At 38.6% G+C, this 26,061-nt stretch overlaps 1 protein-coding gene across 1 annotated transcript in view; it reads right to left on the bottom strand.

The window, feature by feature from the left end:
• Positions 1 to 26,061, bottom strand: part of PTCHD1 (patched domain containing 1) — a 289,110-nt gene that overhangs the window by 144,542 nt on the left and 118,507 nt on the right. Inside the window, exon 2 of the mRNA XM_089656063.1 lies at positions 15,940 to 16,600. Coding sequence (XP_089512189.1) covers positions 15,940 to 16,600 — 661 coding nt within the window. The remainder of the gene's footprint in view (positions 1 to 15,939; positions 16,601 to 26,061) is intronic.

Genomic DNA, 26,061 nt, shown 5'->3' with positions numbered 1-26,061 from the left:
GGAACAGTACAAATAATAGGGAACCAGTGCTTCCAAGCAGAGCAAAAGAGCATAGGTATTGAGAATAATCCTTTAAAAGGAACCTTTACTGAGAAATATATAAAGGCTTCTATTGCTAATCTCTCTTGACAAAAAAGACTTGAAAAAGCTAAAATTAACTTTAACCCTTTGGCTGTCCCCAACATAAATACAAGTCAGTGGCAATGATACCATGAAAACAGACTGGCTGCTAGCTTTCTAGTAAAAATAAAATTTTCTCAGAAATTCAAAAACCTAAAGTTGAATTAAGTACTGTATATTAAAAAAAGTTTTAAAACCCCCCTGCCCCCACACACATGCACATTTCTGTGCATGCTGGAGTGATAGCTATAATTATAATGCCATAATTCATTGGTAACTCTAAACTGATGACTATATAGCTCTAATCTGATGATGATAAACACTTTTAAATTGACATCTATAGACAAATTAGGGTACCACCATTTTTCACCATATTCACCATTTCAGGGGCATGTAGAATTTTTAGTCATGACATATTTGGCATCTTTATATGCAACACAACCTCATTTTTTATATTTTACCAAAATGTGGGTATTATATTTTGTTTGTATGCACTAATGTTATTTTGAGTGTAATTTTGTTTACCAAAAATGTAGATTTGATAAGCAGTAGTGCAAATATCCTGTAACCTAAAAAATTACAACTGCCATCATTTTATTCTACAGGGTTTCTGCTTATATATATTTGAGGTTTTAAGAAATCCTCAGGCCTAAAATATACATTTTTACACTGCAATCATGGAAAAAATGGATCTAGCAGCAAAAGGATTCAACAGCATTCAAAGCAGAACTTTTTTGGGTCATGTGATTGCTGTGATAGCCTCTGATTGGCTATCACAGTGATCAGTCACTGTGAGCTCGCCCCTGTGTTTACTTTCTCTTCTGAATGAAGGGAAAGATTCATTGAATCTCTTTCATCTTGCAGGGGAGGAAGGTATACACAAACAAAAATATGTAAATAAATAAATAAAAATAAAGAGTAAAAACAAAGAATAAAAAATAAAGAAAAACATAACAAGATCAAGGTTTGCCAGGGTTAGTGTTAGAGTCATGGACAGGGTTAAAGGTCAGGGTTGGGGTCAAAAGTCACGGTCAGCATATTAGTGTTAGAGCCATGGCCACGGTTAAAGATCAAGCTTGGGGTCAAAAGTCACAGTCAGCATATTATGGGTAGAATTAAAATACAAAACTTTTTTTAAAATCAGTATCAGTTAAGTGTCAGTATGTTTTAGGCAGGATTAAAAAAAATATAAAATGCACACCATTGTTTCTGGGCCCTACTACGGGTACAAACAACAACTAACATACATATATGTGGTATTGTTGCAATCTTCAGGAGCAGGAGAATTTATTTTGGGTTTTTCTTTCTCTGCACCAGGTGTGAGATTTTAGCAAAGACTAGTGTTATTTCAGTGTCCCCATGTGAGCAGTGTGCAGTGCAGTGTAGCGATGAAAGAGAACACACAGAGGCAAGGTGCAGTGAACTATATACAGTTGTGTTCAAAATAATAGCAGTGTGTTGAAAAAAGTGAATAAAGCTCAAAATCCTTCTAATAGCTTTTATTTCCATGCCCACAAATGCATTGGGAACACTACACATTCTATTCCAAATCAAAACATGAAGAAAAATATATCAAATTTGTGTTTTTCCTCTTAAAAAATTGAAGAAAAGTGAATATTAGACTGTTCAAAAAAATAGCAGTGTTTGTATTCTTCTTTACAAACTCAAACATTCACTATATAAACTGAAAAATGTTTGAAGATTTTGCTTTCCTTTGAATCACTTAATTAATATTTAGTTGTATAACCACTGTTTCTGAGAACTTCTTTACATCTGTGTTGCATGGAGTCAACCAACTTCTGGCACCTGTGAACAGGTATTCCAGCCCAGGATGATTGGACTACATTCCACAGTTCTTCTCTATTTCATGGTTTTGCCTCAAAAACTGCATTTTTTATGTCACCCCACAAGTTTTCTATTGGATTAAGATCCGGGGATTGGGCTGGCCACTCCATAACGTCAATCTTGTTGGTCTGGAACCAAGATGTTGCACGTTTACTGGTGTGTTTGGGGTTGTTGTCTTGTTGGAACACCCATTTCAAGGGCATTTCCTCTTCAGCATAAGGCAGCATGACCTCTTCAAGTGTTCTGATGTATTCAAACTGATCCATGATCCCTGGTATGCGATAAATAGACCCAACACCGTAGTATGAGAAACATCCCCATATCATGATGCTTGAGCAACCATGCTTCACTGTCTTCACAGTGTACTGTAGCTTGAATTCAGTGTTTGGGGGTCGTCTGACAAACTGTCTCCGGCCACTAGACCCAAAAAGAACAATCTAACTTTCATCAGTGCACAAAATGTTGCTTCATTTCTCTTTAGGCCAGTCAATGTGCTCTTTGGCAAATGGTAACCTCTTCAGCACATGTCTTTTTTTTGAACAGTGGGACTTTGCGGGGGCTTCTTGCAGATAGCTTGGCTTCACATAGGCGTCTTCTAATTGTAACAGTACTCACAGGTAACTTTAGACCTTCTTTGATCTTCCTGGAGCTGATTGTTGACTGAGTCCTTGCCATTTTGGCTATTCTTCTATCCATTCAAATGGTAGTTTTTCACTTTCTTCTATGTCTTTCAGGTTTTGTTTGCCATTTTAAAGCATTTGCGATAATTTTAGCTGAGCAGCCTATCATTTTCTGCACTTCTTTATATGTTTTCCCCTCTCCAATCAACTTTTTAATCAAGGTACACTGTTCTTCTGAACAATGTCTGGAACGACCCATTTTCCTCAGAATTTCAGAGAGAAATGCACTGTAACCAGCATGTACAACATTTGCTGCCTTCCTTCCTTAAATAAGGGCAATAATTGCCACCTGTTTTTCAAAGAATAAATGACCTCACTAATAGAACTCCACACTGCTATTATTTTGAACATGCCCCTTTCAATTAGTGATTCAATTACACAGAACACAGAATCAGCAGCATGCATGTCATGACTGTTGGGTCTGTTGGATTTCTATTACTCTACTACACCTGCTAGTAAATTATTTGCCATGTAGAAATAAATTTCTACCAAAAACAGTGATTGATCAGGTTAGTGATGTCTGACTGCTATTATTTTTAACACAACTGTATATTAGGAATGTTCCAACAAGGTACAACCAGGCTCAGTGGGTGGGCACAGCCTTCTGTAACCACTTACAAATCATAGCAGTGATCCTGCGGTTTAGAGTGATGCTGACAGCATCAGCAATGAGGAGTGGAAGTGACTGGTCCAACCCAACCGAGGATCTTCTTGAAGGAGGAAGACGTAGTCCCTGCACTTTCCCTACTCCTCTGGAACCCTTCCCTGCCACCAAGTACTGTCCCTAAGAGGCGGAAAATCTGTCTCTACTCTACTGACTTGCAAAATGTGCCTCAAATCAGGGAACAAGGGGCTTAAATAAGCTCTGACCTTACCAAGATGGGGTAACGAGGGGCCCAGCGTTCAACAAGACAGCTGCTCCTAAGTACCCATAGCAAATCATAGACGAAGTAAGTTTCCACTTAGCGCCAGTGAGGGATACAGAGTGCACCTGCCTACATCCAGCTCTCTGGTCTATCAACAGAAAAATGTGGCTTACACCTTGATAGCAGCAAGATCCTTAGCAACTTTCTGGAACTTTAGGACAGAGTCCTCAGCACTCTAGACACAGGCAAGATCCAGGCCTCTAAATAGGATACCAAACACAAAGGACCTTTCCAGAAGGTTGCCCCAGGTAATTAACCATTTGCCCAACCAGTTCCACTAAGCATAAACTCCACAGTGATTAGACAAATATTAAAAATACAAAAATGCCTCCTTTTACTCTAACCCCACAAAACAATTGTGTGGCTCAATACCATCAAAAAGTGTTTAATATAAAGTTAAACCATACGTAAATGCCATGATCCCACACCTTGAGTTAATCTCAAATTAAAATAAAACACTTTATCATATCATTAAAACAGTAAAAAACAAAAATAAAAGCTGGGGATCCAAAGCATGAAAACACACATTGCACAGCACATAATATAAATTGTTTTTGTATCTACTCGTATATCTATTGTACAAATAGTGGAAGCACCAATGTGATGATGTATAATGCCAAACAAGACACAGTTTATGTTGTAATATAAGAGCAGTTGTAACAGTGTGCACAACTATTGCACAACCATTACATTAGTAAAGTTTCTGTTACCATTTCATAAACATGTACAACACGTTCCTGAATCCCCACACAAAGTTGGAATTAGAAGTATTACATTAAACAAGGCAAATTAAAGTTGGCCATACACTTTGACGAATACCATTTGAAAAGATACTCTTTACAGAACATATCTAGATGGTATAAAGGATTGAGGTATAGATGATGTATGTGTTTGGCAGAGGTAGTGGGACAGAAAATAAGGTCTAATTGTCTTTATACAAGCATATGTCTATCTTAATTATATTTTGTGTCTGGAATATCTCAATAAAATCCTCATTTTATGAAAAATAACCAAAAGTTGCTGAATCATCTGGAAGTGGTATATGTGGACTCACTAATATTAAAATCAAATCCATTATTCCCCATTTTTCTTGCAGCACTACATAAAAAGATGTTGTTGGAAAGATGTTAGGATCTAACAAGCATGTAGCGATGAGCTCCCAGTTTGGTCCAAACCCATGTTTGGAATAAATATTGTTTGCTCAGTGGTTCAGTAAATGGCCAAACAAAGTGAGCATTCAATCTGAACCTCTGGCTGCAGCGGGAAGTGAACCATGTATCAATGATATTGCTGTTGTTAAGTTGTGATAGCATGGTTCAAGTTTGTGAAGTGAATCATCTCCACCTGGCCCAATCAGTGGTCAGCAAGTATTTCACAGGTGACTTATGTAAAAAAAAAAAAAGTGTGGGATCTTGCCTTGCTAAAAACTCATGTCAGACCTTTCAGTGATGCAACACCCACACAACCACATCATTCATTCATTCATTCACGGACTTCCGTGAATGAACTGCAAGTCCCGACAGCCTTAGTGGCTGTGGGCTTTTAGTTTTCAAAGAACTACCATGGCGCTGTGGAGCTCCATGGTAGTTCATTCAAGCTTCCTGTCAGAATATCTGCTTGGCCGTACAACAAGCAGATATTCTGTCAGGTCTGCAGGAGACCTGCATGGCATCTACTGATAGCTGGTGCAATGCTTTCTAGGCTCCTTTGGACAAAAATAATAAATACACATTTTTTTCACCTGCAAAAATGTGCATTTATTATTTTTGTCCAAAAGGTGAACGTATCCTTTAAGGATGTCCCCTGGGCATGTTATTTAAGGAAATTGTGAATTTTTATTGTTTGACTTTCAGAATTATTAAAATGTCTGCTCACCACTAAACACAATTTTTATTTTTTATTTTTTATTTTGCTTTGGTACATGTTCCCCAAGACAGGGTCCTGCCCCATGCCCTTTGTTTGAGAAATTGCCTATTAACCTATACAATTGCCATTACTGCTGAAGCACTATCCCCGTACTAGCTGCCGAGTTTAACAGGTTCTTTCCCCACACAGTGAGAAGGCAGCCAAGCACACTCTGGCCTATTGAACAGTCTAGGGGATGTCTTTTTAAAGTTTATTTGCTTGTAGAACTTGTAACATGATAGAGTTTGGGGTGGTATGGGATACGCCAAACACTTAAGCATATTAGATAGAGGACACTTCACTTTAGCAAAAACAGTATAGTCTACTGTATTTCTCATAGCTGAATACTAAGGGAGTTGTTTGAAGCAGTCTGTAATCTCACAGTGAGGCCCTACCTTCCTAGAGATTGGCTGCAGCACAATAAATATTTATTCTGCCCATTTGACTTGCCCAACCTTCTAGGTTCTAAAAACTTGTAGAAGGCAGGGGAGAGCAATCAAACCTACAGTCTGCGAATAGCCAAAATATAACATCCTAACAACCTATCTAGATGGGTGCAACACTGATTTCTAAAATTTTGATTCAGAACCTGAACTTTGGTAAAGTACATTGAACCTGCTCCAAACCAAACTCAGGTACTTTCATTTTATCACAGCAAGTAAGGACATTTTAGCACCTGCTCCAGTCATCTGAAAAAGGGGCAAACCCATCAGTGTCAGAAAATACCAGACAGGATGAAGGTGTCCACAAACACGTGGCTCTCACTTTATAGTTACACAACAATACAAAGCTCAAAACAGAAAGAACAACTACTATAACATCTGTTGTGTTCTTAAAATATTTACCTATAAATAGGGATAAGAATAATGTCAGAAAGATCATATACTCTATCCCAATCTGTAGCGAATACACTTTGCCTGGCGTTCATGGTAGAATCAAAAGCACGTCTCACTGTGTATATTGATTTGGCTTGGCTTGCCAGCTATCTTATATCATTTGATGCATAATGCCACTCATAAAAAAGTCTCACTTGTGAAGCTAAGTAAAGGTTCTAAAAATCAGCTTTAGCAGCAGGGAACTTTAAGACCTCTGGTTTAAATTGTTAACATCATAAATCATAGACAGCTATTATTAGCTTTCCATTTTTCTCTTAATACCTTGCTTTCTTCTAAACAATGCATTTTCAATTTAAATGCTTTACCCCTGGGACTCTCTGAAGTGTCAAGATCTGAACATACTGTAATGCAATGTTGCAATTTATTTATTTTATAAATTCATTCAGACTGAAGTTGACTTGGTGAACTTAAAATTCTTACTGAGAACAACTAGGGCTTTAAAAGTCAGAAAACCTAACCACTTTTCTGAGGATAGTACATTTTCCTGTAAGTCAAAGCAGTACAGTATGGAAGATGACATTACTGGGTCACAAAAGGGCACTTCAGTAAGTAAGTTTGTGTTCCTGCATTACATAAAAACAGAATTTGTGGAAAGATCCCACATGTAACAAAGGGTAACAAAGACCACAAACCACCAATGCCCACACATTGTTTACTCCCACTGACTACCAATCTGGGGAATTTGTTTCTCCTACTGGACACCTATGCCAGGAACATTTTTCTTGCCAATGATAACTTTTTTCTCCCAGTGCTTGGGCATTTTTTTTCGAGTCATTTCTTTCTTTCTCTGACCACATATGCTGGGGTATTTCTTTCTCCCAATGGCCATTGACACCTAGTCATGCTTCTTTCCAAGTGACCAAAACACTGGGACATTTTCTCCTTCCAACAACCAGCAAGAGGCAATATGATATACAGTGGGGATCGAAAGTTTGGGCACCCCAGCTAAAAATTTGTATTAATGTGCATAAAGAAGCCAAGGAAAGATGGAAAAATCTCCAAAAGGCATCAAATTACAGATTAGACATTCTTATAATATGTCAACAAAAGTTAGATTTTATTTCCATCATTTACACTTTCAAAATAACAGAAAACAAAAAAATGGCGTCTGCAAAAGTTTGGGCACCCTGCAGAATTTATAGCATGCACTGCCCCCTTTGCAAAGCTGAGACCTGCCAGTGTCATGGATTGTTCTCAATCATCATCTGGGAAGACCAGGTGATGTCAATTTCAAAGGTTTTAAATGCCCAGACTCATCTGACCTTGCCCCAACAATCAGCACCATGGGTTCTTCTAAGCAGTTGTCTAGAAAACTGAAACTGAAAATAGTTGACGCTCACAAAGCTGGAGAAGGCTATAAGAAGATAGCAAAGCGTTTTCAGATGTCAATATCCTCTGTTCGGGATGTAATTAAGAAATGGCAGTCATCAGGAACAGTGGAAGTTAAAGCAAGATCTGGAAGACCAAGAAAAATATCAGACAGAACAGCTCGCAGGATTGTGAGAAAAACAATTCAAAACCCACGTTTGACTGCACGATCCCTCCAGAAAGATCTGGCAGACACTGGAGTTGTGGTACACTATTCCACTATAAAGAGATACTTGTACAAATATGGTCTTCATGGAAGAGTCATCAGAAGAAAACCTCTTCTACGTCGTCACCACAAAAATCATCGTTTGAACTTTGCAAATGAACATATAGACAAGCCTGATGCATTCTGGAAACAAGTTCTGTGGACCGATGAGGTTAAAATTGAACTTTTTGGCCGGAATGAGCAAAGGTACGTTTGGAGAAGAAGGGGCACAGAATTTAATGAAAAGAACCTCTGTCCAACTGTTAAGCATGGGGTTGGATCAATCATGCTTTGGGGTTGTGTTGCAGCCAGTGGCACAGGGAACATCTCACAAGTAGAAGGAAAAATGGATTCAATAAAATTTCAGCAAATTTTGGATGGTAACTTGATGCCATCTGTGAAAAAGCTGAAGTTAAAGAGAGGATGGCTTCTACAAATGGATAATGATCCTAAACACACCTCGAAATCCACGGGGGATTACATCAAGAGGCGTAAACTGAAGGTTTTGCCATGGCCTTCACAATCTCCTGACCTCAACATAATTGAAAATCTATGGATAGACCTTAAAAGAGCAGTGCGTGACAGACAGCCCAGAAATCTCAAAGAACTGGAAGACTTTTGTAAGGAAGAATGGGCAAAGATACCTCAAACAAGAATTGAAAGACTCTTGGCTGGCTACAAAAAGTGTTTACAAGCTGTGATACTTGCCAAAGGGGGCAGTACAAGATATTAACTCTGCAGCGTGCCCAAACTTTTGCAGACGCCATTATTTTGTTTTCTGTTATTTTGAAAGTGTAAATGATGGAAATAAAATCTAACTTTTGTTGACATATTATAAGAATGTCTAATCTGTAATTTGATGCCTTTTGGAGATTTTTCCATCTTTCCTTGGCTTCTTTATGCACATTAATACAAATTTTTAGCTGGGGTGCCCAAACTTTCGATCCCCACTGTATATACTCCTGACAATTGAACTTTGTGTGTTGTGCGTTATGTTATTCTCGTTACCCCTGCAGTGTATGCAATTTATGTTACATACAAAGGGGTTTATTGTCTAAATCACGGGTGTCAAACTGGTGGCCCTCCAGCTGTTGCCAAACTACAAGTCTCATGAGGCATTGCAAGATTGACAGTTAAAAGCATAACTCCCAAAGGCAAGGGCATGATGGGACTTATAGTTTTGCAACAGCTTGAGGACCACCAGTTTGACACCCCTGGTCTAAATAGTGATGATTTTTAAGTGGTCCCCAACTATTTTAATGAAATTCTTCCTTAAAGTAAACTTAGAAAAAGTGTTAAAATATTGTCAATATATCGCGATGGGTGCAGCCTGGGCCCAGACAAACTACACTGATGGAAAGTACAGTGTGGTCCGAATCCTCAGTATAAATCCTATGGCTTTAGGAACTTTTGAAGAATCCAATCCAGCATATGTAACAGAGCACTTCTGAGAGACTGAAAAAATCTAGAAGTGGCAAACAGACAAAAAGAGCAAAGAGCCAACAACTGTCTCAATGGATACACTGGATGTGATCTGTGTGGCACCTGCAATAGCTAGGAAAGACAGCAAGGGGATGCCAATCTAAGTGAAGCAAGGTGGAGAAGTGGACACAACACACAATATTTGTCAGCTCACAGTGTGTGGATGATCTCATGCATTACAGTCATTGGTGCATCTGCAGCTGGGAGGAGGAGCTATCCAGGATCCCAAGAAGGAGCTGCTGCAAGGGATGGAGTGTGGTAGCTGGGGTGACCAGGCTGCCTCAGAACAGGAAGCAAGATACAGCACATGTGGATTGATGGAGCACAGGCAAGGATAGGAAGTGATGAAACAGGAAGTCATGTTTGGGATGGCAGCATATTTCAAAACCAACACCGAAAAAAAAGTTGTTGAATTTTTTTTGCCTTGTGGGTGTTGGCGGTGGTATCTAAACATGGAATCTGGACTGACCGAACACATGCACATGTTATTTTATGTTACTGATCTGCAAGGGTGTAAAACTGCAAAAAATGGAAATAGGGGTCCTTCCAGTTCCAGGTCATAGGATCTAAAGTCTTGCAACAGTGCATTGGGACATTGACTTCAGCAGAATCTTTAGAAATGCGAATGAAAACCTAGCTGATATCATCACTTGCATTGAGGAACTGCTTCAGGTCATGTGTCCCAGCATGTTGGATTTAGGTCAAGTTGCCTGATTGGAGTCTTTCAGGATCTGCTATTTACAGAGCTCTCAATAAAATACACAATTATGCATGCAAAGGTGACCATATATGTAGAGGCATTGTAATAGTTATTGTTATACATATAGTACTTGTGTAACTTTACTTTGTTTTTGCCACTGCAGTAGAAACTAGGAAGCACCAAAATGAGAATTACTGTTAGTTTTCTTATATAGGCTTAATAAACAGGTAACAAGCACAATGAAAATATTGCTTCCCACTATACTACCTGTTACCATAATCTCATGAAACATGTATTTACATATGAAAGTATTAAAATAAATCAGTTTTAAACATGGTGTGGTTTTTGTTTTATGGCCCTTTAAGTAAGGTTACAATGGATGTCAAAGTTTTTCTTAGAAGCAAGTTGTATATATTTGGTAGAAATGGGAAATCCTTTTAAAACACAGTTGTAAGCATTCTATTATTTAATCCTAAGCAAACTCATATTGTGTTTTCCTCATCCCAAGATTGCAGCAATTCAGGTCATATTTGTTAATTACGATAATCCATCTGCTTTCAGCTGACAACATAATTACAAATTTAGCAGTTTGCTGTTCAGCTATTCCATTTACCTAAATGGGAATGTATTCTGCATTTTATAAATTGTAATTTAAGAGATTAGCAGCTGTACAGATGTTTACGTTGTAAATAATAGTGAATTGCAAAAGGATCTTCAAACACTGGATTTAACATCCAAAGCACAATGTGCTTGGCTGATTGTTTTAGAAACATTATTCAGTGCCAAATCATCAGTGGCAGCACATCACGCCTTCCTGAAATTAAAAATGTGAAGCTTTGAGATATTTGGGATTCTAGCAAACTACACTCAAAGCAAAAAGGCTAAAAAGCTTGTAGGCACAAGTACAAGGCAGTTGTCACTTACATTAATTAAAGATGCCTACATAGGGATTTGTCAGCCTGCTCAGGCTAACTGTGGAGCTGCCAGATCTCAGTTTTTTACTAATACTGATGTGCAGAAAAAGCTCACAGAGCCAGCAATCGGTGCTAAAACCAAGTGACCATCTCTCATGGGTACACACAAGCAGGACTCCCGTCTACTAAAACCTATAATTTCAAAATAAAAAAACAAGGACATACTGTATTAGAGAAGAACTGCAATTATAAGCAAACTTCCATAAACATTTCGTACTCTCCCTCATGATCAAAATTACAATGGCAGACCTCAGTTGCAGACAAATGTACTTTTCCCTCTGCTATGGCCTGCCCAGTGCTCAGCAGTGGTTGCGTTCTGTTATGCTCCTCACTCCTAAAGTCTGTTCTTCAAGCCCTGATACATGCCCATGGTCAACTATAGCAAATGTATGAGGTTTGTGTTATAGATAAAATATTGTATTTTTTTGTCATAAACGTTTGGGTCACTGGACTTTAATTTGGGGCTTTGCTTTTTTTTTTAACTTATTCTAATTTTTTTTTACATCTTTTTATTTGCGCTGTGTCACTTTGTGAGTTTTGTTTGATGTGTAGTCAATTTTTGAACATCAGCATTTATTTTGATTTATTTTTATTTTTATTTCTTTCGCGCAAGTTTTCTATTTAATGACAAACCATGCCCACTTGCAAATAATCAAATAATCATGTCTTTAGAAAACTGAAAATAATTTGAAAAGACTAGAATTGCTTTGAGTTTTGGAGTAGCAGAGTATGAACAGACAGCGTCAAACATTGGACTGTATAGTTTATAAGGTTTGTTTTTTCTCTTTGTCTGGTCATCCTGCACATTAGTATAAACATTAATCTGTTGGGATTGCAAAGGGTTTTGGAAATGGCAACCATCACGATGAACTCATTGCAGATTATGTAATAGGTATTTGTCATCTCTGTGACCACATTTTTGTTTCCCTTAATGTATGTAGGTTGTTCTGTCCACCTGAACTGCTAAACCTGCTTGCTTCTCCTCTCATCTGTGGCGGTGCAGGTTCTTAATTAGAATTAATTGATAATTTCTTGTGATCCCCCTTACAGGTTGAATGCAAAGAGTACTTTTCATGAAAGCACTGAACTGCTCTGGCGGTGTCCCAACCTGCAAAAGTGTTCCCCCAATTATTACCTTGAAAGGTGCTTTGATTATAAGAAACCAGGGGAAGAAAAAGAGCACTGGCATGGGAGACAAGTAGGCTGGGTAGTCTACCCTCCTTTGGCTCTCCTAGAGTAATCCAAGAAGGTGGAACCCATGGCATTCTAATAGCCATATGCAGATTCCCAAGAGCAGGGCCGTTTTTAAGGCGGAACAAAAGGGGGAGCTGTTCTGGGCACATTCATTGCTATGAGGCTCAAAGCAGCTTCCCCATACTTGCCAACTGTCCCAGTTTATCTTTCCTTGTCCCTTGAAGTCTTTGTTCCCAGGCTGTGTCCTGATATCTCAGTGTGAAGTACTGTCACTTATGCTGTCCAGCTCTGCCCTATTGCCATGTACAGATGACACAGGTGTGCAGCCTGTGTCAGCATTCACATGTAAATAACTGGCATTCATATGTAAATAGTAGAAACATTCATATGTAAATAGGGCCAGCAATGTGGCATTCATATGTAAATAGCGCTTAGTGTCCAATCCTCCCTTTGTGGTCCATGTAGAAGCCCCCTTAAGTTGGTGGTCAGTGTAAATTCCCACCTTACATTGGCAGTCAGTATAGAAATGTGTTGGTTGTTGGTGTAAAATTCCCTATTGCATTGGTTGTCAGTGTAAATTCTTCATTACATTGGTGGTCAGTGTTAGATCCCCATTACATTGGTGGTCAGTGTAAATTTCCCTTTACATTGGTGGTAAGAGCAGAATTGCCCTTAGACTGGTGGTCAGTGTAAATCCCCCCTTACATTGGTCTTCAGTGAAATCCCTCCTAACATTGGTGGTCGGTGTAGAAATGTCACCACCCATCCTGCACTGCCACTGATCCCATCCACCTCCAGTACTGTAACTCATCCCATCCCCCCCAACACTACCACTTATCCCATCCCCTCCACCACTGCCACTGATCCCATAGTAATAATGTGCAGTACCCTCTAGCAACCAATCAATGAAAAGTAGTGATCTGCTGTAGACTCAAACAACCAATCAGTGAGCAATAATGTTGTGTCCTAATCTTTAGTAACCAATCAGTTAGCAGAGATAATGTGCAGTAAACTCTAGCAACCAATCAGTGAGCAGTAATGATGTACAGTAACTTCTAGCAGCCAATCGGTGAACAGTAATGATGTGCAGTAACTCCTAGCAACCTATCAACTGTGTGGAAAGGATGTGCAGTCACCTCTAGCAACCGATGGGTGAGTGGTAATGATGTGCAGTAACCTTTAGCAACCAATCAGGAAGCAGAAATCATGTGCTGTAACATCTAGCAACCAGTCGGTGAGCGGTAATAACATATTGTAACCTTCGGCAACGAATCGCAATTGCTGCCTGATCTGCTGCAGTAAACTCATTTTGAGTCTAACTGCTATTTGTTGTATGTCTCAGAGCAGGTAGAGAGTGAATTTGCATGGGGGTTGGGGGGCTCAAGAAAAAGTTTGCCCAGGGTCCAATCAATAATAAAGACGGACGCTGCCCAAAAGGAAAGGTTTTGAGCAATAAAATGTTTTCTTTCAAGGTACTTATGTTCAATTGTTTCTAGTAGGGCTGCCACTGAGCTTTCCATAGTTTGGAAGCAGGTTTGTTTTAAAAAAGAGTTGTCTTTTTTTTGTTTTGCCAAGTATGTAAAAAATCTAAAAAATATTTCACTTTATTAGCAATACAAAAACACTGTGTGGTCACCTAATATGGCTAAATATGCAATCACATCTCTGTATACTATTTCTGCATTAAGCAGAGGGATCTAGGTGAGTAATATCAAGACGTTTAATCCCTCTTCATTTAGTGGTGTACAATTGGAGTCCCTTTTATCTCATTTAGTCTTTGGTATCTATCTGCCAGTAGTAACTTTTATCTCCCCCAGCAACATTTGGTGCTAGCCTGGCATTCTTTGCTACTGCATACATAAACGTTTTATACTAAGCGGGCTGTGCTAGACTTGGAGACAACTATCCAGAGGTTCTAAATTAACCTGGTTCTAGCTATGTGTTTATATTGAAAAAAGTATTTTTACAATACACAGCATAATTTATATGGCTTGAACTGATTACACTATCCGTATAAAAAAAATCATCATAAAATCTTCAACCCTACTGCATTAGAGACAGAAATTGGCCAAACTAAAAGTGTTTTTATAAAGATTGCAGCAAATCCATGTATATATCATGCATTCATCACACAATGCTGACAATTTTTTACCAAACTGATAATGAGGAATATACTGTCTGCTCGTGTTATACTTGGCAATAGAAATATGCCCTAAACATCCAGCACAAAAATGCAGTTAACCTCTTGATAAATAGGCCAGTTAGTGTTCCTTGCAATTCCACGTATTATGCAGCTTCTAAACTCGAATGTTTGCATAAAACATCTAGTTACCATTTAATCCAAAGTAACTATTCGCCTAACAACACATTTTGCAATTTGTAGCTGTGTACAAAACACAATTTGCACAAAGAGATGCATAAGGAAATGCGTTTCACCATAAAATACTTTCTGGTATGATAGGTGGTGTTTATCTAATGAAACATTCTTGTTGCATAGAGCAACTAGATTCTCATCCTCTTTGTGCAGTATCAAGCAATGGAACAAACAATTTGATCAATAAAGTTCAGTGAGTGTATATCCTACGTAGCTGACAATATTATACTTATAGTTACACTGCAAAAATAGAATTTCAGATGACCAAGGGACATGACTGAACTTATTATATAAGGCAAATAGATGAGAGCATAGTGCAGTAGCCTTTATCAATCAATCAATCAATAAAGATTTCAAATCTGCAACCTTAACATTACTACAATGAGTTTCTATCCTTTGCCTCACTTTAGTTCATGAGCCTATATGTTTTCCATTATACTATGTGTAAAAAAATAGATAGGAGCTGATCAGAACAGAAATTCTGGGACAAAAATTTCCATTGACAAATCTTTAAAAATTGGAACTTTACCAGGAAATCAAGGAAAACCAGTAATTACATTTCAGACTGATTCTCTTTAAAAGAACACATCTATATGTCAGTTTCATATCATCTTATAATTAAGCACCACTTGCAAATGTGACCATAAGCATGAGATGTTAACCAGAAAATTTACCTGTGTGTTAGTTCTTTTGATTAATCAGTACATAAATATGTATTGGCTGAGAATACATTGGCGGTTTATAGACAACCCTTAAGAACTGGCCTAGTCACTGACTAAACATGGCTGAAGAAATCCTCAACAGTAAAAGCTTTTAAATTTTCTTGGAAAGCCAGGAAGTGGCTGCACAGGTCACAATCTGCTTATAGACACACAATGAATTTTTGATGTGAGTGCAGTCTATCAGAGTGAAAGACAACCATCTCATATCTATGGGATTTTAAAGGATAAATACACCTTTAAGTGCACTATTATTCTACTCCAGCCTTCTCACTTATCCAGCAACATTGTAATTATACTGTGCTTTAGGTGGAGTTTCGGTATCCCTGTCTTAGATTCCAGTGATCATAATTCTGACCTCTTGGATGTTGCAGCAAGAACAAAGGAGCACACAGCACAATTCTAAGTGACAGAGTCTATAGAACCTACACCTAAAACAGGTCCACAGTCTTGCAATCTAATAGCTGCAGGCAGAGGGTAGAAGCAGGATGGTGCCTTTAGCACTGTACCCATAAATTAACAGAATGAAAAGTTAAAAAGCTTATCATTACCTAGCATGATAAATGGAATACCCAGGAAAGTGGAATTGTATTTTCCTCCAGTGAGATTGACGATTCCAGCAGCGGTGAGTGTAGATAAAGTGATAGTCACCAGCCCAAGCAGACCAAGCCATGGCTTACTTCGGACACAGTCTTGCATGGAGCAGCACAAAATGGCCAGTGAGACCACTAACATAAGACTTGTGATCAGGTAACGTTCGGCAACCCTGCTGGTTTTCTGAAAATCTTCTCCTAGAGATGAAGACGTGAAAGGGTACATTTTGACCTCTCTGTTTAATTTCTGAAAGCTTTCTACGGTTTCACAGAAAATGGATTCCCACTTTTCAGCCACTAGTTCATTGAGGGAGTTGATTGCCTGGAGATAGTATGTGAGCTGAATTGCTTCAGCAGACTTAACCCGATCTTTGCTGTGCACGGTGACACCTCCCAACTGGTGCCCATTATACACTTCTCTGCCATCCTTTAACTGTGTGATGGGATAGGTGATGACAAAGTTTGTTCGATTAAGGGACCGAGCTGCCTTAAGTTCCTCCAAAATATGTACTATATCATCCACTATGCAAGTCTTCTCATTGCTCAGCATGCAAATGTGAGCAAATGTATAATTAAACCCTGGACGGTGAACTTGAATTCTTTTCACTGCAGAGTGCAACTACAAAGGAGAAAAAACAAACCAGATAAATAAATTAATATGCAACACACTAGGTAAAATATTAATATTTTACTTTATTTTGATACATTTTAATTCATGTACAGTATAGCAAATATTGTAAGTTCAAATTTCTTAAATTATTATTCATCAGAAACTGCATGTTTCAGCATAAAGAATAATTATTTATCACATTCAACATTAGAAAAAGGTGATTTATTATTATTTTCAAATATATGTATATATATATATATATATATATATATATATATTTGACAACGTGTAGAGGTTCAGTCCACCCAAAATTGAAAATTAATCTATAGATGAAGTTAAAAAGTCTCCAGCAATAAAATTTCAATGTTATAGTTTCCTGCTTTGTTCCCATCCACTTGGGAGTTCTTAGTATTACTGCCCATCATTGGAAGGCCCCAGGCCTCTTGTTGCACTCTTCGTAATACAGAATACATTGAAAATGAGGATTGTGGAAACAGATAATAAATAATGACTATGGGACCCTTTGTACTGCCCATAGTACACTTGCAGACCTGGGAACTCAATGCAGGAAACTCCACTTATGTCCCTTTATCCAATATGTATTTTTAGTAGGACACACAAACCTATAATAGTAGACGCATCTGCCTCTTGCTGAAGAATTTTAAAAAAGACTACAGGTGGATAAATCAGATACAGATATAACATCCTATTTTAGGTACTCAAATAATCTTTTTTATTCATTTTCATATTATCTAACACTACAATTGTATTCACTTGGTACTATGTAGCAATTCATCCTCAAATTCCTCTGTAGAAGTACTTACGTTTTTAAAATTGTTCTTTCAACAACTAAGCTCGCCCTGTTCCTCCTCCCTGCAGTGACTCAGCAACCTTCTTATCTCCAATGGAAATAAAGATCAGGTGCTCTAGGAGGAGGAAGCAGTGTGAGCTAAGACACCTGAAAGAACTACTTTCGTACTCCTGCTGTGAACTTTTAGCATAAGAAGCTTAAGGAACTGTAGCTATCTACATAGGTCAGTGGGGGTTTGCTTGGTATCGATGTGAGAATGATTCAGCCTTTGGCAAGGGCCACTATTTTATAAATACTTGATTTAAAGACAATAAGTAAATGTAAATAAGTAAATAAAAACTGAAAAAACACCTCTTCAAAAAACATAAAGTACCTTTTTGGAATATATTTTCTGTTTTTGCCATGTACTTCGTAGACACTTATCATGTACCAGGGGCGGACTGACAACTCATGGGGCCCCAGGGCAATAGGGGATCATGGGGCCCCTGTGTCCTTGCCCAAACTCAAAAAAGCCTATGAAAAAGGTACCAGGGGCATCTCATAGGGCCCCCTACTGACCCCGGGCCCTCGGGCAGTGCCCCGTAATGGATGAAGTTTCCAATGAAGTTTCCAGTGGATAAACCTAAAGTTGTTAAACAATATCTGGCCCTCTGTAATTATTACTCTGTTACTGTCTTGCTAAAAATGATCCCAAGGATAAAGTGTTGTCAGCATAAGCAGCATGTGTACTTTCAAAACTAAAAAAGCATATTCAACAGTTCCTTTCTTTGAATACTTCAGCGTAAGTCAACTCTGGAAATGGATGTCTTATTCATAGTGGTGGGTGCACTTCTTGATTAGCAGGACTACCGAAAACATTTTTTGTTAACAATAGCTCAAAATGGACAGCTTTTTTTTTTTTTTTTAAACAAACAACATAGTTACACCAGTAAGCTGTCAAAAATGATTATGTATTGGCAATGATCATTTTTAACTACTATACATGATTGATCCTCTATTGGTAATGTTATAGTAGTGATAATATGAAGCATGTATAAGATTGTACTTGGGCAGCTTGGCTTCACATCCCACAGAGACAACTATCCACTGTTTATACATAAATACAAGAAAGAAAAAATGCTTTTTATGAATACCTTTTTATTTGATTTTTTTCACAAACCTTATGAACTGGCCAAAAGTTTATTTTTTTACAATCAGTCTGCAAATTTCTGCATGGTTGGGAATCCTTACATGCTTTACCTCTATAGGTTATCTCCCCACATTTTGTCCATCTGGCTCTTGAGGAGCAATGCCACATACTGTAGGAAGCCAGGTATTCCGTTGCCCTTTTCACCTTCAGCATCTGCTGAATCCTTGCCTGACTTACTGCATTTTTGTCTTTTCATTTGATCACACCATACTTATCATCCACCAGAGAGGAATACCTCAAGAAACTTCCCTCCCCTGAACATCTGAACCTGAAAACTTCCACTCTGGGCCTACCGATATCCTATTTTCTCAGCCACACCCTTTCAGCAAAATCTCAAATGTTCTCTGAAAAGCTGATGCTTTTGACGTCATCACCTAAATTTATTTGTGGTCTACTGATAAAGAAGATATAAAATAATTTGTTGTGGCCTGTTTGTCTGTGTGCAAAAAAAAAATCTTAAGGCACATTCTCTGCAGTGAGTTTCTAGTGTTGTTAAATTACCAATTAACCAACCACACTGGATGTGCTACACATTTGCAGAAAAATCTTCATCATAGTACACAGGATGTGTGTAGAACATACAATTCTTCTGCCCCCTACCACGCCCCCCCTCCCAACTGCCAGCAATTCTTGGAATCGGAAAATAAAACTGGAAGTTGCTGTATATACAGCAGGTATAGCAGCTGTAGCTGTCAAAAAAGAACCATCTGACTCCATGTTCATTAACACAGTTCAAAAGTAAAATACAGAGATACAAAGTAACATTATTACTTTTGCATCTACTCAGTTTCATTCATTTGCAGATGAACAGAATGAATGTTGATCTGCAGATGCTGTTAGTTAAAGCAACCTGACAAGTAAAAAAAAAACATTTTTTTCTTTTAATAAAGTTTGTCTATTTAAAGTAAAACTATAGGCAAAACTTTTTTTTTTCATTTTGGATACAGTAAGGGAGAGTAAAAACCCCTGTCAGTTTTATTTTTGCCAAATGTTTCACATTGGGGGATTTCCGTTCACTTCCTGTCCCACAGCCCAAGCAGGAAGCAAGAGGAAATCCCTCTAACCTGCAAGAACCTTGTTGTCACCAGGGTGAGCAGAGCTAGTGTCCCCATTGGAAGAGTTCCCCTCTGTTCTGGAGGCAAACCAAAATGAGTGTTTTTCTATTACTTTCACTTGCAGTCATAATGATACACATGACAAATAGAGCACAGGCAGCAATAAAAACGTAGAGGTGTTCTAATCCCTCTTCTCTCTATCCAAAACTAAAACTAATGTTTTGTCTTTAGCTACAGTATAATTTAACCTCTTATTAACCCTACACTTTACACCCTTTACCCTAATCAGTCCTAAGGAACTCATTCTTTACCTTTTTTTTTTTGTATGTATTTGTTTTGTTTTTTCATTTTTTAGTGTCATGTTTAAAAAAAGTGCAAAACTAAAAAAAAAAAAAAAATAACACTTTATTCCATTTGTAATTAACTTTGCAATGCTTTGTACTAGAATCATGTCATTTAGATAAACTATAGAATAAATAAACTATATGTAAATAGATAAACTATAGAATAAAAGTTTTACTTTTGTAGCGCTCACCCCAAAAAGGGCCCACTGTTTTGCCTCAGGTTCCTTTCCCTGATTAGTGTGACAGCCACAGACAGCAGCAACAATTGCTCTTCTGGCTCAATGAATAGTCTAGGGATTGCCTTTTTTAAAATGTATTGCTGAGTAACTTGGATAGGGCACAGGGGGCTGTGGGATACTCCATGAACGATGAGCAGTAGATCGATGACATTCTTCACCCTGTCACTAATCCTTAGGACAGTCCCTTTAATAATGACTAAAAAAAAATGGACAGCCTTGAGACAACATCAGAAATATCCCAGGCCAGGCAAATACTAGTACTATTACACAAGGGAGAGCAGCAGCAACAGTCACAAGGATCCGATATGCAGGTATTTACTCACAATGCTCAACTTCCTTACAATATCAGACAGACATTTCTCCAGTGATCTCTCCAGAACAGATCCTCAGTGAAATCCCCTGATTAGTTCCAGAGACTTTCCGCAAACAGCCCCCCCCCCAGATTAGCATAGGTGGGACCTTGATGAGCATGAGTAGATGTACATGTAGGCTGCCCACAAGGGCAGCAGCCCTTCAGGCTGGGAACTTCTCCTCTTGGACATGAACCAAGCAGCTCCAAATTCCAAACTATTTATGCACTCTCTCAGACACCTTCTGGACATACCCCTCCAGGGATTGTCTGAGACAGCATAAATATTCTAAATACTGATTTGCCTTTCCAGCCCACTACATTCTAGAATCCTCTAGAAGGCAGGGGGAAACAATCAAACCTGCAATCAGTGGAGTCCAGAGCACCCAAAAACAATCACATACTGCTCCACTGATTACAGGTACCTGACAAACCTAACAACCTGTCTGAGAGGTTGCTACACTTTTATTCTATAGGAACACCATTTTATTTAACTGAACACTGAAAAAATGAAAACGAATTTAAATGAAAAAACAAAAATGTGCTTTTTAAATTTGTTACATTTTTCATTTAAGGATTGTAAAAAGTCAATTTTTGCAAGATAATATCATGAAAAAGAAAGCCTTGTTTGTTCTCAAAAAAACAATATATTTATTACTTTGTGATCTTAAAGTGGAAGTTCAATCAAAAGCTAACTAAGGCTAAATCTACTCCCACCCCCATTCTAAGCCTGTTCTATCTAACCATGTAAAGAATAGATCTTTATACTTACCTATTCTAAAGCTGCTCTGGTCCGAACACATGAGTGGCGACTTCTGTGTAGAGAAGGGATCACCGACAAAGGCTGCAAATGCCTGGGAGATGATGTCACCCATAGGCTTACTATGGGGCATCTGTTGTCAGCTGTCCCTCTTCTACACTAAAGTGCTCACCAACAGCTGATCATAGGCAGCACAGTGGCAAAGTGATTAGTACTTCTGCCAAGCAGCATTACAGTAATCAGTTCAAATCTCAAACATGACGCTACCTGATTGAAGTTTGCACGTTCTCCCCGTGCCTGCGTGGGTATCCTCCGGGCACTCTGGTTTGCTCCCACATTCTAAAAACATTCTGGTAGGCAGATTGGTTCCTGTCTAAATTGTCCCCAATATTTATGAATGTGAGCTAGGGACCTTTGACTGTATGTGCCCTGAGGGCAGGGACTGATGTGAATGTATAATAAATATGTAAAGCGCCACGTAAATTGATAGCACTATATAATTACCTGTAATAAATGAAATTAACATAAATAATGACAAAATTATTTCTGAAAAAACAGGTCCATAGCAAAAATATAAAAAATGCTCTGTTTCATGGGGAGTATACAAGTGTGAGAGGAGAAGTGGTTAAGAAAACCTCACACTGTATTCTCAGAGGCTCAACTACCCAATGCAAACAATAAATGCGTATATGGGATGAGGTAGAAAGGTTAATTCAGTCATCAAATAATAGGAGCCCATCTATATAATTTGTTTCTGACATTTAAATTATAAATACCTAAAATAGTGCAGTGCTACCAAAATTCATGTGTGAAAAGTACTTTATGAGGCAATAATATCAACTAACAATCATAAAATATCCCCATGTGCCACAAATTAAAGGTTTCTTTAATTTGGGGCACATAACAATATAGTGTATCAGAAACAATTAATCCCAATAGCATCCAAAAAAGTGCATTCACAGTCACAGTTCCAAAAAATAAAAGTGCTGCAAAAAAGACAATATTCCCAATAGTCTTCCAAGAAGTACATTCAAGATAAATAGTTCCAACAATATAATCAGTGTTCATGAAACAAAAAATTCTAAGTAGACTTTCCTTCAAAAGATTTTATTTGTGAAAGTTCTCCTTCATGCATCGCCATGTCTGTTCACCCGTACAGTCATACCAGCAGCTCACCTCTTATTTAGACCCCATATGTATATAAAGGTCAAATGAACTCATACCTCTCTAAGTTAAAAGATTGAAGCAGTGCAGCCTTCTCAGCGGTTCCACAAAAGCCCTCCAGCTCTCAACAATAAATAAAGGCCATGTGCAGGACATACAAAATATAAGAAACTAGCATAGTGCTCACTATTGTTTTATTTAAGGCATAAAAGGGTTAAAGACACTCACAATCAAAAGAGGGATACATCATAAAAGAGAAGAAATACAAGCCAATCCTATCCTAACTCAGGCAAACAGCACAGCTCACCAGCATACCCTGTCTCCTTGGATGTGATTAGCATGATGACGTCATTGGCCATGGTTAAGGTAAGTATACAGATCTTTCTTTACAAGGTTAGGTAGAATAGGCTTAGTATGGGGATGTCAGTAGGTTTAGTCTTAGTTAGCTTTTGGCTGAATTTCACTTTAAGTAATGACAAAATTATTGTTCAACAAACAGGTCCATAGCAAAAAGAAATGTAAAAACTGGTTAGGTTCATAGGGGGTGTACAAGTGGTTAAGCAGACCTCACACCTTATTCTCAGAGGCTCGACCACTCAATGCAAACAATATATGTTTATATGGGATGAAGTAGAATGGTTAATTCAGTTATCAAGTCCAACTACAGTATATACTGTAATTTGTTTCTAACATTTACATTATGTTGCATGCATTTGCATGAATAGAAACAATAAAGTGCAGCGCTACAAATAATATCCAAGTGACAATTATATATGCGGTCATCAAATATAGGAATATTAAAGATGATAAACAGTTCAGTGATGGGGGACTCTCAGGGAGTATAGGTGCAATCCAATCCCAGGAATAGATAAATTGCCTGCTTACCAGAAGCGCAATATTAATACGCATGTACAGGTTACATGTAGCCGGGGTCCCATGTAGGCGCTGCTTTATAGTACCCAGATGGTCCGTCGGTGGTAAGACGATGCTGGCCTGGTCGGATCACACTGTTCCTTTTTTCATTTGCATGAATATATGACAAAACAACTGCCATGTCAAGTTTTTTCCATAAAGCACAGTCCTATTCTAATCTATAGAAAAACTAGCACCTAGAATCCTCCCCTGTGGTATGATTCAGTTTTACTTGATTACTAGAGGCCTGGCTTCCCTGAGGTCTCTGAAGATCCTGCCCAACTGCCAGCCCACTGTGCAAAATGTACTTCAGTTGCTGTTAGGGGCACTTTTTATATTCTGGAACACACTGAAGCAGTAGCAATAATCACAGACACATGGCCTTGGGGGTCTTTAAGTGCACTTACTCCAGTGAAGCACTGCAGCCACATGATCTAATTGAAGGTCTCCTGCAAGCTGATCCCTGCAGAAGTCTCTCAGCAGTAGCCCAGCACACAGTAATGACAGCACCAGGCCTCATCCACAGGCTCCTGGCTAAGGCCTATCAATCATCCTCCTGGGCTCCATGTAATCTCATTTGTCCTGGGCACATAAACACAGCCTAGCCTGGGCTCTCAACAGAAAACCTTTCAGGGTACACCCTCCCCAGGCTATCTGTTCTGTCTGATGGACCATGCAACATTTCCAATACCCCACATGGACTTTTTTTTACCCCGTGTAGCCCCATGGACATCAATGTTGGGTTTTGGGCAGGACTAGAAACTCACTGACCAATCCCTTCTGATCCTGGCAGCCAAGAAAAGGTTCTTCTTGCCTCAGAGTTTCCAGGGGCAGATCCAGTTCCAAGGCTGCAGTGGAAGCCAATAAGAGTCTCTCCTTTCCTACATTCCTGGGGTGGACTTTCCTGGCTGTGGCAACAACCAATCTGGATTCTCCAAGTCCTGCTTTCTCCCTGTGGCTGTTCATCACATCAGGGGGGAGAAAAACATAATACTGTCTATACAGCCCAGGGAATAATGATCTTCTGGATAGATTTTTAAGGTGCCCAGCCAACGCAACATATGATATACTATTGCTGGATATGTGCAACAATAATAATGTGTTTACAAAAGCAAGTTCATTAGATACAGCTTTTGTGACATAATAAGTATTCAAAACTTTCAGTATGAAACCGCTGACCTCTGTATGTGACCTGTATATAAACCTCTTGTCTCCCTTACCCTGCATATCTGCACATTAACCCCTTCATTATCCCGCTGTGTGTCACCCCTTCATCTCCTCCTGCTCCCTGTATGTGTCAAATATGACCTTTATCTAGCACACCTTTACCAAGCTCCATGTTTTAAACCTCAAAATAATCACAAAAAAAGTGGTTATTAATACAACCAATAGAAAAACTATACCTCAAAAAATTGTGTTAAATTCATTTGGATACAATGTTGCATGACCAAGTTAATTGTCAAATTGTTACAGTACAGAAATCTGAAAAATGGCCTGATAATGAAGTAGTAGTACAGACTAAAAGAAAAACAATAAAAGAAAAACAATAGTACAGACTGGTAATGGAGATATAATTCTTGATTCTATCAGTCAAATGTTTCTGGACAGATGGATAAGCCCATCTTGTTTTACTGTAAAACAACAGAAACACAGACAGGAAATCACATCATACATGTGTAGTTCCACTACACATAGTAAGAACCAGGGGCGGCTGACAACTCTTGGGGCTCCCGGGCAATAGGGGATCATGGGGCTCCTGTGTCTTTGCCCAAACTCAAAAAAGCCTATGAAAAAGGTACCAGGGGCATCTCATGGGGCCCCCTACTGACCCCGGGTCCTCGGGCATTGCCCGAGTTTCCAAATGGTCAGTCCACCCCTGGTAAGAACATTACATTATGAAAGCATCAACATAACACTACTACACTACAAGTGGCAGAACTTCTATTAATGTAATACCTCCTAGATTGTAAGCTCCAAGTAGCAGGGCCCTCCTTTCCCTCTTGTATTGAACTGTACTGTTGCTGTATTGTCTCCCGTTATATTGTAAAGCGCTGAGCAAACTGTTGGCGCTATATAAATCCTGTATTATAATAATATAAGATTAGTTGCACCTATATATGACAGAATGTTAATACACCCGCTTGGTAACTTTTCATGTAAATTCTATCTCCTTTTGGAGTGCTTCAAAATTTAGCTTTGATAGAGGTTGCATACTATATATGTATAATAGTGCCCCCAATGCTTTCCATTGTTATGTAGAAGATTTTCTCCTTCCAAATTTAGGTAAGCTATTTCCATTGGTGTGCTTACACATTTGCATTCTAGCTTGGAGCTAGTTGAGAGATGCCATCTCTTCACCTGCAGCTTTAATTTTTGCTTCTTGTGAACAGGTAGTTTTTGTATTTCTCTCCATGATGCTCTCCCAAGCTGTGGTGCTATATGAGTGATTTATAGAAAGCATCTAGCTAGGATGCCCTTATTGGATCTTTCAGATTTTCTGACTAAGGTTACAGATGGTTTAGAGCAGCAGATATGCAGCATGGCCAAAAAGAATCCTTGGGATGGGTAAGCCATAAAGCCGCCAAGAAGGATGGCTTTCAGTACAGACCAGATCCTGCACAGTGACAGTGGTGAATGGGTGGCAACA

Source organism: Staurois parvus, unplaced genomic scaffold (genome assembly GCF_062004578.1).
Source record: "Staurois parvus isolate SC_StPar_1 unplaced genomic scaffold, SC_StPar_1.0 ptg000884l, whole genome shotgun sequence".
Classification (NCBI taxonomy): Eukaryota; Metazoa; Chordata; class Amphibia; order Anura; family Ranidae; genus Staurois; species Staurois parvus.
This window is presented reverse-complemented; position numbering and strand designations above follow the sequence as displayed.